Here is a 15,636-nt window from a genome sequence, read left to right as displayed (position 1 = left end):
GTTTATTCTCCCCCACAAAGATAGGGGGAGATTAGCCCAACCCAGTAGATCAGATTCAAGTTTTGAAATTATGGGATCAAGGTTCTCTTGTATGTAGTTTGATAGATTTGTTTGTATGTGGAGGCCAAGGTATTTAAATTTCTGGACCCACTTAAGGGGAGCATTGGGGGGGGAGATCATTAGGGGGGTCCTGATTGTCAATTGGGAAGAGAATGGATTTATCCCAGTTTATTTTGAGGCCAGAGAAACCTCTGAATTGCTCCACTACTTTGAGCAGTGATGCTAGCGAGTTCTGGGTGTCTGCCAAGTAGATCGAAAGATCGTCTGCGTACAGGGAGATCTTTTCAGTAAGTGGGCCAATTTTGAGACCTACAATTTGTTCCGATTCACGTATGGCTAGAGGTTCTATGGCTAAGGCAAAGAGAAATGGGGATAACGGGCATCCCTGTCGCGTACCTCTTTCCAGTAGGAATGGATCTGATATCATGCCGTTAACCCTGACCCGTGTAGTTGGTCTATAATAAAGCATCTGTATCCATTTAATGAATTGGTCACCCAGGTTAAACCTGCGAAGGGTCTCCCATAGGTAGGGCCATTCTATTGAGTCGAAGGCCTTAGCTGAGTCTAGGGAGGCTATTGCTCTTGTCCCCACATTGGCATTTTGCGTTTCAATGTTAGTATACAATCTCCTAATGTTAATATTTGTATCAGTGTTTATAAGGGAGATTGGCCGATATGAACTGTACTGGTCATCAGGGTCTTTACCGGATTTAGGGACCACAACTATAAGTGCTTCACTAAATGAAGGGGGCAGGGAGCCAAGATCAAAGGAGGCGTGAAGGGTAGCCAGCAACTGGGGAGACTTGCAATGTATTTTTATTGTTAGCCAATGTAAGTATCACTTCTACAATACTTTTTGTTATAAATACAAGCATAGAAACACAAAGAAAAAAGCAATGCACATTCCAAGTGACTAAGCAAAACAGTTATATCACCTATACTGGTTAACCTATAAAGACAATCAAAAATATCAAACAGTTTGGTGGAGTGGATCAGATACAAAATATACATCTGAGCCTTGGAAAACCAGCCTACCACCAGCGATATTGCTTTTTCAATTAAATTTTAGTTTGGACTCATAAGTCACAATAAGATATGTGAGGTCACAACAGTAATATATTGTTATCTCCCTGACATCTGCATATGCAATAATATTGGGTCACATTTTTCATGAGATCTGTAGCTATGTATCCATAATAAATACTTCCAGCTCACTATCTCTTTGGTTTTAAAGGGAAGCAATGTTTGGAAATACCCATGCCCCTGTTCCTTCGGTTAGTGTCACATGTGGTGGATTTTTGGCCTGGCAATAAACACAGGGCAAGAATCCACCCCTACGCTCCTTTAAACTGCTTTGTTATGTACCTGCACCCGAAGCCACTGTGTTAGCTTGGGTGCAGGCACACAGAGGGGATTTTGGCAATTGTGTGTATGCATTTTGGTGCAAAACCTGGAAGCATCTGACAAATGCCTACGTATAGCCTGTCAATGGAATGCATCTCATATACAATTAATCCTTTTGGACGCAAAACCATCCTATTGGGTTTATTTAATGTTTAAATGATTTTGTAGTAGACTTAACCCTTTAAGTGCCACTGTAGATTCTGTAGAATGTGTACTTTCCAAAAATATATGGGTTTTGGGGGGTAAACATATATTTCTGTGTTTTTACCCCACAAAAATGCAGTCAATGTGTTGATTTTTCATTAGCTGAAGTTACCCACGGGACTGTTTGTATGCACTAACTTCATTTTGGGGCCTCTAAATGCCAGATACTTTGGTAAACTTATGAACAATGGCCACCAAAATGTTCAGAGGAACCCTGGCAATCATATTTAGGGTGCTTTTTCTTAGTACGTAATGACACATGGGTGATATGGTGCTGAGAAGTTGAAGCTTTGAGGCAATTTTCAGATATTTCACCAAAACTGACAATTGTGGGAAAGCCTTGTGACTCAGTAGTTTGGAGCAGAAAGGCATGGGTACCCATTTTAGATTCTGTAGAATGTGTACTTTCCAAAAATATATGGGTTTTGGGGGGTAAACATATATTTCTGTGTTTTTAAACCACAAAAATGCAGTCAATGTGTTGATTTTTCATTAGCTGAAGTTACCCACGGGACTGTTTGTATGCGCTAACTTCATTTTGGGGCCTCTAAATGCCAGATAATTTGGTAAACTTATGAACAATGGCCACCAAAATGTTCAGAGGAACCCTGGCAATCATATTTAGGGTGCTTTTTCTTAGTACGTAATGACAGATGGGTGATATGGTGCTGGGAAGTTGAAGCTTTGAGGCAATTTTCAGATATTTCACCAAAACCGACAACTTTGGGAAAGCCTTGCGACTCAGTAGTTTGGAGCAGAAAGGCATGGGTACCCATTTTAGATTCAGTAGAATGTGTACTTTCCAAAAATATATGGGTTTGGGGGGGTAAACATATATTTCTGTGTTTTTACCCCACAAAAATGCAGTCAATGTGTTGATTTTTCATTAGATGAAGTTACCCACAGGACTATTTGTATGCGCCAACTTCATTTTGAGGCCTCTAAATGCCAGATACTTTCGTAAACCTATGAACAATGGCCACCAAAATGTTCAGAGGAACCCTGGCAATCATATTTAGGGTGCTTTTTCTTAGTATGTAATGATACATGGGCGATATGGTGCTGGGAAGTTGAAGGTTTGAGGCAATTTTCAGATATTTCACCAAAACCGACAATTTTGGGAAAGCCTTGTGACTCAGTAGTTTGGAGCAGAAAGGCATGGGTACCCATTTTAGATTCTGTAGAATGTGTACTTTCCAAAAATATATGGGTTTTGGGGGGTAAACATATATTTCTGTGTTTTTAAACCACAAAAATGCAGTCAATGTGTTGATTTCTCAGTAGCTGAAGTAAAGTCCTGAACAATTTGGATGTGCTAACTTCATATTGGTGTCTCTAAATGCCAGATACTTTGGTAAACCTATGCATAATGGGTATCAAACTGTTCAGTGGACCCCTGGCAATCATATTTCAGGTGCTTTTTCTTGGTACCTAATATAGTTTGGGATATGCGGAGCAGCAAAATAAAACCTTTTTGAAATGATTTTTCAGAATTTTGAATTGTTTTTTGAAAAACCACTATGTTCAGACAGAGATATATATATATATATATATATATATATATATATATATATATATATATATATATATATATATATATATATATATATATATATATATATATATATATATATATATATATATATAGAGATATATATATATATATATATAGAGATATATATATATATATATATATATATATATATATATATATATAAATGTATATGTTAAGTTTATATACACTCTTGTGGACAGAGTTCACTGATGTTCCTGGAATCTGTTGGTGTCATTATATATATAAATATATATATATATCTATATATATATATATAAATGTATATGTTAAGTTTATATACACTCTACTATATTTGTGACCATTTAACTTTTATTTTTCAGTTTATGGAATTTGCATTTTCATCATGCATTGAGGATTTCAGAGTATCTAAAGGCATTGAAGAGGTTTCTTTGCCATGGGTGCATCTTGCTTTTAATAAGTTTCAACATAGGCTGCAGACTTTTTCCAGGATCATTGCCATTAATCCGAACGTTTTGGATTCTCTAGCCTCAAAAATTAATGAACTGAAATCCCCTACGAGCAGCGAGATGGTAAGAATTTTAATTAGGTGCCTAAATACATCATGCTTAGATTAATAATTTGGGTTGAAAAAAGAAAAAAAGTTTGACACTTCCAAATAATATATATAATTTAAATATGTATATCAAAGTCAATGTGTCTGCACTCATATGCAAACAATTTGTTGATCTGTACTGTCAAAAAACTCTATTTCACATACCACTAGTGTTCAATGTTTAGCTCCACATTAGAACCTTTATCAAGGACCCTCCCCATTAGAGACTATCACCTTTCCAGTCCATAATGAATACTACTGCCAGGCTTATACACCTCAGCAACCACTCCTCCTCTGGCAATCCTTGCACAGGCTTCCACTGCCTTGAATATAATAAAACAAATTACCCTGACATTCAGTGCAGTTGTTAAAGGGGTTGTTTACCTTCCAAACACTTTGACTGCAGAGATATTAGGTTGTGGGACCATTGTAACAATTCAGTTGACCACTTTATAACTAGAAATGAACAAAGAGTCAAACCACTGTACCAGTAATATCATAATCTGGTGGTCTTTTTTAATTCTTTAAGTGCTAAGGTGAGCAGGACCCATCTTCCTTATTAACTTGTAAATTGCTGAGTAGAATAAGGGAAAAGGGGTCCCTAATTATCTGCCATCATATATCAATAATCAAGAGGATGAATCAAGGCTGCAGAAGAAACCTTGGAGGGTGAAATCTAACTGGATCTGTCACCAGTTACCAAAGCAAAGGATAGTCAATGTGAGACTTACTAATTGCTAAATAATTCTGTAGTGTAGCAGCAACACAGTTAGAAAAACTCTGGCCCATGCCAGCCTGCTTTCTGGTGCCACCAGAGGAGTATGCCCTTTGAGAGTGAGAGTGACTAAAGAGCACAGCCACTTACTAGATTCCCAAAATAAAAACAACCAAACTAGCCCTATCCTATTTCCGTAGGTAGCATAATAGCATACCATATACTATGCTACAGATATTGGGGAATTATTATTGCAGAATTTCTCAGGTGGTTAGAGTGTATATTAATAATAATTGTTCACCAGCATTTTATTGTATCACATATTTTGGTTTAGTTTAGTGAACAGGGTATCGTTAAAACCTTTAGCATTATACTATGTATCTCTTTATGGCTATACTAATATTTTCTCTCTTACCATGTTGGCTCATATTTTGCTTTATTATTCCACTTTACTTTTCCTGCACATGTATTGTAATTTTAGTGATTCTATGTTGTCTTGATGCTACACTTTATCTGTCCCTTCACATTGATGTGGTTTGACGTGACCAGTGGCGGAACTACCGGGGGGGCAGGGGGTGCGATCGGGCCAGGGCCCACACCCCTTCAGGGCCCCCCGGCAGCGCCGCATGCCACTGAAATCAACCCGGCAGCGCGCCGTACAGAGGGGGGCGGGGCCAGGCTGCACATCACGCACCAGGGCCTGCCCCCCTCTAGGAACGCTGCTGGACGTGACCCAGCACTTCCTGCCACTTTGTGTTTATTAGTCCCACTTGTGTACACAGTTTACTTTGACAAAGGCTAGATTGCTAGCTGAAATGTTTGTCTCCCACAATAAAACGATTTTTTGCTATATAAGACCTGTGAGAGCAGACATCTCTTTTCCTGTTGTATTAATGTTTTGGGACTGCACCCAGGCAACATTAATGATTCTGTTACATGAGTGCCTGGTATTTTGGACATCAGTTTTTTTAAAGTATTTATGTATCCAGAGTTACGTTTCAGTAAAGCAAAGACCAGTTTCTCTAGTAGTGGTGGGGAGGAGAGTAGAGTCAGGCCTAAGCAGATTGTGGTTGTAGGGGACTCAATTATTAGGAAAGTGGATAGGGTAATTTGTCGTCCGGATTGCTACAACCGAACAGTTTGCTGTCTACCTGGTGCCAGGGTTCGGCATGTGGTTGATCAGATAGACAAATTATTGGGTGGGGCTGGGCATGACCCAGCTGTCTTAGTGCATGTCGGTACTAATGACAAAATAAAAGGTAGATGGAAGACCTTGATGATTTCAGGGATCTAGGCTCTAAGATCAAGGAAAGGTCTTCCAATGTAATCTTTTCTGAAATTTTGCCTGTGCCACGTGCAAGTTTAGGAAAACAGCGGGAGTTTAGGGAGCTAAATGCGTGGCTCAAGTCTTGGTGCAGGAAGGAAGGGTTTGGGTTCCTAGAGCACTGGGCTGACTTTTCGTTGGGGTACAACATATACAGCCGTGACGGTTTGCACCTCAATGGAAGGGGGTCCGCGGTGCTATGGGAAAGAATGGCTAAGAGGTTGGAGGAGTGTTTAAACTAGGCAAGGGGGGGGTGAGATAAAGGATTATGGGGAAGCTAGTGTAGACGGGGCAGTGGGGTTAGTAAGGGGTCATGGGGGAGGAGTGAGGGGGGCATACAGTTTACCAGCTAAGGAGATCCCTGTGTTACAAGGAAAACAGAATAATACTAACTTAACGTATAATTCTTCACTAAGTAATGCACATTTCAAAAGTAAAAGTAGTAACCTCCGCTGTATGCTGGCAAATGCACGGAGTTTGTCCGGTAAAATGGGAGACCTAGAATTAATTGCATGCTCTAAAAATTATGATATAATTGGTATCACTGAGACCTGGTGGGATGAAACATGTGACTGGATTGTTAATTTAAATGGTTACACCCTTTTTAGGAGGGACAGAGGGATTAAAAAGGGTGGAGGAGTGTGTTTGTATGTAAAGCCTGAATTAAAGCCATGCGCTAAAGAAATAAAAATAGCAGGCACTGGTGAGGGTGTAGAATCACTCTGGGTAGAGATTTTGACTGGGCAAAAGGTAACAAAAAGAATTATCATTGGTGTATGCTATAAACCACCTCGTATAAGTGTCGAGTATGAAGCCCAGCTACTCTTGCAGATACAAGCGGCTTCACAGCTGGGTCAAGTTGTTGCTATGGGTGACTTCAATTATGCAGACATTGACTGGGGTAATGGGGTTGCTAAGACAGAAAAAGCTAGTAGGTTTGTAAATATGCTGAATGACAACTTTTTATTCCAGCTCGTTCAAGAACCTAATAGGAATAACTCTCTTTTGGACCTTGTAATAACTAACAATACTGAACTCATCTCTAACATTTGTGTGGGTGAGCATTTAGGGAATAGTGATCATAACATGGTCTCCTTTGAGATTCTGTTGCAGAAGCAATTCTATAAGGGAGTAACTAAAACACTAAATTTCAGACGTGCAAACTTTGACAGTATAAGGGCATCTCTGCAACATATTAAGTGGGAAATGGTTTTCACAGGGTTAAACACAGAACAAAAATGGGAAGTCTTTAAAATGCTGCTTAATAAATATACTTGTCAGTATATTCCACTTGTAAGCAAGGAACGTCGTTGCAAAGCAAAACCTTTTTGGTTCAATAGGTGTCATCAGCAGTTACTCCAATAAACCCCATTTTCAGAAGTGCCGTCTGCCGTCTGCTTCTTCGTATCTTTGCTTTTTGGTTCAATAGAAGCGTTGGTGTTGAGGTGGGTAAGTAAAGACGTGCTTTTAAGGCTTTCAAGTTAGCTGGTACAGCCGAAACATTTATAAGGTACAAGGAGGCCAATAAATCATGCAAAGAAGCTATAAGGCAAGCTAAAATTGCTATAGAAAAGGATATTGCAGCAAGCAGTAAAAAAAATCCAAAATTATTTTTTAAATATGTTAATAGTAAAAAAATGAAGCAGGAAGGGGTGGGACCCTTACTATCAGAGGGGGGGTCAGCTGGTTGATGAAAACAAAATAAAAGCGCAGATTCTGAACTCATATTTTTCATCTGTCTACACAAATGAGGAACCAGTAAGTGAAGGTTTCCTTCTTAACAGTCCCAATTCTAGTAATACAACTAATGATGCATGGTTCACACTTGAAGAAATTCAAAAGAGACTTGAACATGTTAAGATTAACAAAGGTCCAGGGCCAGATGGTATTCATCCCAGGGTAATTAGCGAGCTTAGCTCTGTGATTGCCAAACCTCTTTACTTAATTTTTCAGGATTCATTGAGATCTGGCATAGTGCCGAGAGACTGGCGAATTGCTAATGTGGTGCCTCTATTCAAAAAAGGATCCCGTTCTCAGCCTCAAAACTATAGGCCAGTTAGTCTGACGTCAGTGGTAGGAAAGCTTTTCGAAGGGTTAATAAAGGATAAGATACTGGACTTCATAGCAAATCATAATACTATGAGTTTGTGCCAGCATGGTTTTATGCGTAATAGATCTTGCCAGACTAACTTAATTTCTTTTTACGAGAATGTAAGTAGAGACCTCGATTCTGGGATGGCAGTGGATGTGATTTACTTAGACTTTGCTAAAGCATTTGATACAGTGCCACACAAAAGGTTACTGGTTAAATTAAGGAATGTTGGCCTGGAACATAGTATTTGTACCTGGATAGAGAACTGGCTAAAAGATAGACTACAAAGAGTGGTGGTAAATGGAACATTTTCTAATTGGACCAGTGTTGTTAGTGGAGTACCGCAGGGCTCTGTACTAGGTCCCTTGCTTTTCAACTTGTTTATTAATGACCTGGAGGTGGGCATTGAAAGTACTGTTTCTATTTTTGCAGATGATACTAAATTGTGCAGAACTATAGGTTCCATGCAGGATGCTGCCACTTTGCAGAGTGATTTGTCTAGATTGGAAAACTGGAAAATGAGGTTCAATGTTGATAAATGCAAGGTTATGCACTTTGGCAAAAATAATATAAATGCAAGTTATACACTAAATGGCAGTGTGTTGAGAGTTTCCTTAAATGAGAAGGATCTAGGGGTCTTTGTAGATAACACGTTGTCTAATTCTGGGCAGTGTCATTCTGTGGCTACTAAAGCAAATAAAGTTTTGTCTTGCATAAAAAAGGGCATTAACTCAAGGGATGAAAACATAATTATGCCTCTTTATAGGTCCCTGGTAAGGCCTCATCTGGAGTATGCAGTTCAGTTTTGGACTCCAGTCCTTAAGAGGGATATAAATGAGCTGGAGAGAGTGCAGAGACGTGCAACTAAATTGGTTAGAGGGACGGAAGACTTAAATTATGAGGGTAGACTGTCAAGGTTAGGGTTGTTTTCTCTGGAAAAAAGGCGCTTGCGAGGGGACATGATTACACTTTACAAATACATTAGAGGACATTATAGACAAATGGCAGGGGACCTTTTTACCCATAAAGATGATAACCGTACCAGAGGCCACCCCTTTAGACTAGAAGAAAAGAACTTTCATTTGAAGCAACGTAGGGGGTTCTTCACAGTCAGGACAGTGAGGTTGTGGAATGCACTGCCGGGTGATGTTGTGATGGCTGATTCAGTTAACGCCTTTAAGAATGGCTTGGATGATTTTTTGGACAGACATAATATCAAAGGCTATTGTGATACTAAACTCTATAGTTAGTATAGGTATGGGTATTTAGAATTTAATTAAAAGTAGGGAGGGGTGTGTGTATGGATGCTGGGTTTTCATTTGGAGGGGTTGAATTTGATGGACTTTGTCTTTTTTCAACCCAATTTAACTATGTAACTATGTAACTATCTTAATGCAAACCTTACTTACACTATGGGGCATCGAGGGTTAATTAAAGAATGAAGTAAAATCCTTCGACTTTGAATATCGAAGTCGAAGGATTTACCGCATTTCATTCGTTCGATCGATCGTAGGAAAAATCGTTTGATCGAACGATTAAATCCTTTGAATGAAATGATTCGAAGGATTTTAATCCATCAATTGAACGATTTTACATCTATCCCAAATTGACAGGAAAGCCTATGGGGACCTTCCCCATAGGCTAACATTGATGTTCGGTATTAACAAATTAGGGGTTGGGGAGCACCATCCATCAAGTACAAAGGAAGGTGTGCAGGGTCAAATAATGATTAATATAAACAAAAAAGAAGAAAGAAATGACCCATCCAATTGCACCACCCCATTTAGGTATTGCCAAACTCAAGTGAATTAATTAATAAAACTTAACTTTTAATAAACTATTAAAAAATAGTCTAGAAAGCACCATTAAAAAGAAGGTAGAGGTAAGGAGGCTGGTAGACTGAAAACCAGGGGGTTGGAGGGGTTTTACGAGTCAGAAGTGACGGTTGGTTCAGAAGAGCTGATGTATAAACAACCAGCACATTGTTAACACTATATATCTGTGCGTACACCAGTAGTGCCCCGAGTGCAGCCACCCCTTCACCCACTTCAGGATCCCTCCCTTCAGGTGTGCGGGCGAATCGCTAAGGATCCGAATAGCAAGCCTCAGTACATTTAAATCGTTCCAGAACTCTGTGTATTAGAGTATTAGCTTCAATTAGTAAAACCACGGATCGTATATTGAGCCAACCCCTTCACCCTCAAGAGTCCCCTCCCGATCCGATTGCCCCCGTGATAATTCTTTGTCCCTACCAGACGCCTACCTAACCAAAGCTAAAAGAGGCGCACTTTTAGCTTTGGTTAGGTAGGCGTCTGGTAGGGACAAAGAATTATCACGGGGGCAATCGGATCGGGAGGGGACTCTTGAGGGTGAAGGGGTTGGCTCAATATACGATCCGTGGTTTTACTAATTGAAGCTAATACTCTAATACACAGAGTTCTGGAACGATTTAAATGTACTGAGGCTTGCTATTCGGATCCTTAGCGATTCGCCCGCACACCTGAAGGGAGGGATCCTGAAGTGGGTGAAGGGGTGGCTGCACTCGGGGCACTACTGGTGTACGCACAGATATATAGTGTTAACAATGTGCTGGTTGTTTATACATCAGCTCTTCTGAACCAACCGTCACTTCTGACTCGTAAAACCCCTCCAACCCCCTGGTTTTCAGTCTACCAGCCTCCTTACCTCTACCTTCTTTTTAATGGTGCTTTCTAGACTATTTTTTAATAGTTTATTAAAAGTTAAGTTTTATTAATTACTTCACTTGAGTTTGGCAATACCTTAATGGGGTGGTGCAATTGGATGGGTCATTTCTTTCTTCTTTTTTGTTTATAACATTGATGTTCGGTAGGTTTTAGTTGGCGAAGTAGGGGGTCGAAGTTTTTTTTAAAGAGACAGTACTTCGACTATCGAATGGTCGAATAGTCGAACGATTTTTAGCTTGAATTGTTTGATTCGAAGTCTTAGTCGATGGTCGAAGTAGCCAAAAAAAAACGTTCGAAATTCGAAGTATTTTTTATTCTATTCCTTCACTCAAACTAAGTAAATGTGCCCCTATGTATACCATTCAAAGGGTAAACACATTTTTGCATGTTATGCATGGAAATTTTTTCTTTTTTAAATAAGGTAATTTTCTACTTCGTCTGTATAAAGCCATTGTTTTGAAAATCCTAATATTATCATTTTTAAATCCTAGATTCTTGATATATTTTCTGGTATCGCCTGTCTAGAAATACTCAAAAACACCTTGGTACAGCCGAACCCGCAAGCATGGTTGCGTAAAGTAAAAAATATTCAAGTGCCAATTGAAATAATTTGTTCAGAGAATTACATACAGGACTCCAGTTCTTGGAGCAAACAGGCAATTGAAAATATAAGGTAAGCAATTTAATGTTTGTTTTTACACATCACAAAATATGTCAGCTGATGATTAACCAAAGATTTCTAATCTTTAATAAAAACACATGTCTGTTATTTATGTATATAATATATTTACAGAACCATTCAATCAATTAATCAATTTATGCTCACAGTTGCTCTTATACCATACTAGTAGTAGTTGATATGTATAAACTGATATTTTACATATATGAAGGGTTATATAAAAACACATTATTAATTTGATATAATGGAGGTTAAACATGTAGCTTTTGGGAAATGTATCAACTAAATGCACGAGTTTAGAACAGTTTGCAGAGTCGGTGACTCCTCCCCAGAACTGCTTTGGAAAGACATAAGAAGGTGAAAAATTTAACTTTATACTTCAATATTAGAGTGAGCTATCTGAAACCAACTGAACTGAAGTGGTGGAAGGTGAACAACCCCCATAAGTATATTAAAAGTAAAAAGATAACGGAAGAGAGTGTGACTCTCTACCTCTCTACCTAAATAATTGCAATAAATTGTTTATAAAGGATAAAAATAAATAAGATGTGCTTAATCAGGACTTTTTTTCAGTGTATACACACTTGATGGCACATGTGGCCCAATTTATTCAAGACAGTGGCTGAACCCAGGATGGCTAGGCCTCTTTTTGTATATTCTGTCTAACTTTCATCTGGTATGATACCTATGAATTGGAGGAAAGCTGATGTAACTCCAATATTTAAAAAGGGGTTACGATCTCAGCCTGACAATTATAAGCCTGTAAAGTCTGGCAAAATATTTGACGGTTTGTTGAGATCACATTATAGATAATGTTCTGGAGAAGGGCGTTATGAGTAGTAATTAGCATGTCTTTATGAAGGATAGGTAAAGTCAGACAAATTTGATGTATGCTTTGCTTTGTATGTTGAAGTAAGTAGGAAGCTTGTCAGTGGGGTTGCAGTAGGTCTGATAGATATAATAGTGATCTATTTGGATTTGTTGGTCTTGGAAATTCTTATTGTACATGGAGAGGAAACTGGCTAAAGGATTGTGTACAGAGGGTGATTTGCAGTGGTTGATTATCTACTCAGAGTAGATTTTTTTTAATTCTGGTAATTTTAAGAGATGAATTACTGTTTTTTTAAATGTAAAATTGGCATTTCTAGTGCAGAGAGCACTATATTAGACTCTTTGCACTCTCTTGACCTGCTCCAGTTATTAAGCGCGTAGTGGGTGAAGGGACGCCATTGGGGCTACTTCCTTAGACAGCAGCAGCCCTAGAGACACCCATGGATTAGCTGCTTGCCTCATCACCCTCTTCTATACTTGGTTACATGGCCAAGTGCAGGAAACAAAAAGAGCCTCAGCTTTGTGGAGGATTGTACTCCAGCAGCAAAGTGAGTCCTGCAGTAATACTAGGGTTGCCAACTTATTGGCAAATCTTTACCGGGCGGGGAGTGAGTCCAGAGGGGGAAGATTGTGATGTAAATTGTCAGCCCAGTGATGTCACAGTGGTGGTGCCATGAGGGGGTAGGGCCAAGTCATGGCGTGTGGAATCATGAAGGAATATGGCAATGTTGTAGCTAGACCAGTTAACTGGGGTTGGATCGGAGCCAGGCCGGGAGTAGATTGAAAATTTATTACAAAATTACCAGCAGCTACATTGTCAGTAAATTTGTAATACCAGCCCTGGCCTTGGCTGGTATTTTAGCAGTTAGGTCGGTGAAATACCGGATAGGTGGCAACCATAAGTAATACGGCCTACGTGTGAGATTTGTGTACTGTACTAGTAAGTGACGACCTGTATCTACAATACGGCAGACAGCAGTGTGTGATAACCTGAGACTTGCCTAGAATGACTTACAGATAGTCTATGTGTAGCCAATACACAGATAGGCTGGTATAGTGCAGTCCTTGATATTACTGTTCCTTCACGTTGCACAGATAGAGGGGCACATTTACTATGCTCGAGTGAAGTTCGAAGTAAAAAAATGTAGAATTTCAAAGGTTTTTTTGGGGGGTACTTCGACCATCGAATAGGCTACTTTGACCTTCAACTACGACTTCCAATCGAACGATTCGAACTAAAAATCGTTCGACTATTCGACCATTCGATAGTCGAAGTGCTGTCTCTTTAAAAAAAACTTTGACTACTTACTTCGGCACTTTAAACCTACCGAGCACCAATGTTAGCCTATGGGGACCTTCCCCATAAGCTTTCTAAGATTTTTTTGATCTAAGGAAAATTCTTCGATCGATGGAATAAAATCCTTCAAATCGTTCGATTCGAACGATTTTTCCTTTGATCGTTTGATCAAAGTATTTGCGGTAAATCCTTCGACTTCGAAGTCGAAGGATTTTACTTCAATGGTCGAATATTGAGGCTTAATTAACCCTCGATATTCGACCCATAGTAAATGTGCCCCTAAGAGTTCATAGGTCATTAGTGGGACGAATGTTGGTCTCCAGGCCTCCCTTCATTAGTTAAAATGGTGGTTTTAAATTCCAATATTGTGGTTCAGTAGCCATTGTCCGAGTTGCTTCCAACTCCTCTCTCTGCTTAGAACATACTACCCAATTCAGCCATTTTCCTCCCACACTCCTCCCATCTGTAATCGGCTACTATTTAATCCCTTTGTTGTAATCTCCATCCTATGTTATATGGGTGAAGAAACAAGCAAGGTATGAACAGGAAATACTCACAGCAGGGAATGGAGCTCCCTTATTGAAATGTGTTTGAAGCTCCCATATTTAATGTCATTTAATCATCCACATGAAATAAAATTCTACTGTGAATACAAGATAACTCAGATATGCATTCATAGACATTTTTGAGCAATTACACGGTTTGAGTGATTTAGCAGAGACAATTCTCTTTATTGTCTATGGCAGGGTATTTTCTGGAGTTTAGTAGTTGCGACAAAACTGTGAGCTACAAATAGCACCATGTGTCATTGTCCTTAAGGGCTGGGAATATTAATTAGCAGATTTTAGCAGTTAGTCCCCTGATCAGAAATATACGTATGCAAATTAAGGCGAAGATTTTGTTTGCTATTCAGCAGAATATTTTGTTAATGGATTAAGTGTTCATTCAAACATTAAAAGCATGGCTTCCATGCATCCATTTGAGAAGTTACCAGTCACTAATAATGCCCTTGTTTTCTTCAGAGCTGAATGGAACTGTGTGTTTTCCATGGCTTTGTTTGTAGAACATGTATTAATGGATGAAACCACTCAGAGTTCAGAAATGCAGACACTTTTAATAGAGAAAACAAGATTATTGGGCAAGGTAAGTAAATGTACACAATATTAATAATCATGATGCAATGTCAGTTTACTGTCCATTGCTATTGATATGTAGGAATGATGTTATTGCTTTTTCCTTACATTTCTAATACTATATCTTTAAAAATGTGTTGAGGTAACCAGTTCATACCATCATTTTTAATAGTGTCTTGAAGAATTTACGGACTTAAAATCTCAAAGACCATTCCAGGTAGTCATTGATGTCCTTAAGAATTGCAGAGAAGCATTTGGCAAATCAGTAATAAGGTATGTAAATCAAACAGAGAAATGTTTCATGCCCTGCATGTTTAGTTTTAGGGAGAAAAAAATATTCAGTGGTTCAGTCGCTGAGCTGTGTCTGTTTTAAAAAAAAAAAAAAAAACACAAACTGACAATTGGCTCAAGTAAAGTATGTGATCAATGTCACATCATATTTCTTAGATGATGTAAAAAACTGAAGAAGAAAACGCTGATTCATATATGAAGTGTATATGAAGTACAGGTATGGGATCCTGTACCTGGAAACCCATTATCCAGAAAACTCTTAATTATGGGAAGGCCATCTCCTATAGACTCCATTATAATCAAATAATTCATATTTTTTGTCTTTTTCTCTGTAATTAAAAACAGTACCTTGTACTTGATCCCAACTAAGATATAATTAATCCTTATTTGGGGCACAATAATCCTATTGACCTTAATTCCTGTTTAAATAATATTTTTAGTAGACCTAAGGTATGGAGATCCAAATTATGGAAAGACCCGTTATTCAAAAAACCCTGGGTCCCAAACATTTTGAATAACGGGTCCCATACCTGTACGATAATGGAATCTGTCACTGTGCAGGTGTGCTTTATTTTAGCCAGAAAATGCAGACTTCAGCAGACATTGCAAGATACCAAAAGCATCAAGCTTACACAGTTAGTTCAACTAAATAGCATAAGCATCTGGGAACAAATTACTTTGCTTTCCTGCACAACATACAGCCAGGTTCAATACAGTGGTAAAGACATACAATGAACTAATTTTAGGACCTGAATATAACTAGGTTTTATGA

General features: G+C 38.7%; 1 protein-coding gene across 3 annotated transcripts in view; it reads left to right on the top strand.

Annotated features, from left to right (window-relative positions):
• LOC108700992 (E3 ubiquitin-protein ligase RNF213) overlaps positions 1-15,636 on the top strand; it is a 167,727-nt gene that overhangs the window by 100,536 nt on the left and 51,555 nt on the right. For all 3 annotated transcript variants that reach the window (XM_018235090.2, XM_018235088.2, XM_018235089.2), the window contains 4 exons: positions 3,565-3,774; positions 11,125-11,306; positions 14,463-14,583; positions 14,746-14,846. In XM_018235090.2, the coding sequence (XP_018090579.1) occupies positions 3,565-3,774; positions 11,125-11,306; positions 14,463-14,583; positions 14,746-14,846 (614 nt within the window). The remainder of the gene's footprint in view (positions 1-3,564; positions 3,775-11,124; positions 11,307-14,462; positions 14,584-14,745; positions 14,847-15,636) is intronic.

The sequence above is a fragment of the Xenopus laevis genome, chromosome 9_10L (assembly GCF_017654675.1).
Source record: "Xenopus laevis strain J_2021 chromosome 9_10L, Xenopus_laevis_v10.1, whole genome shotgun sequence".
Lineage (NCBI taxonomy): Eukaryota > Metazoa > Chordata > Amphibia > Anura > Pipidae > Xenopus > Xenopus laevis.
This window is presented reverse-complemented; position numbering and strand designations above follow the sequence as displayed.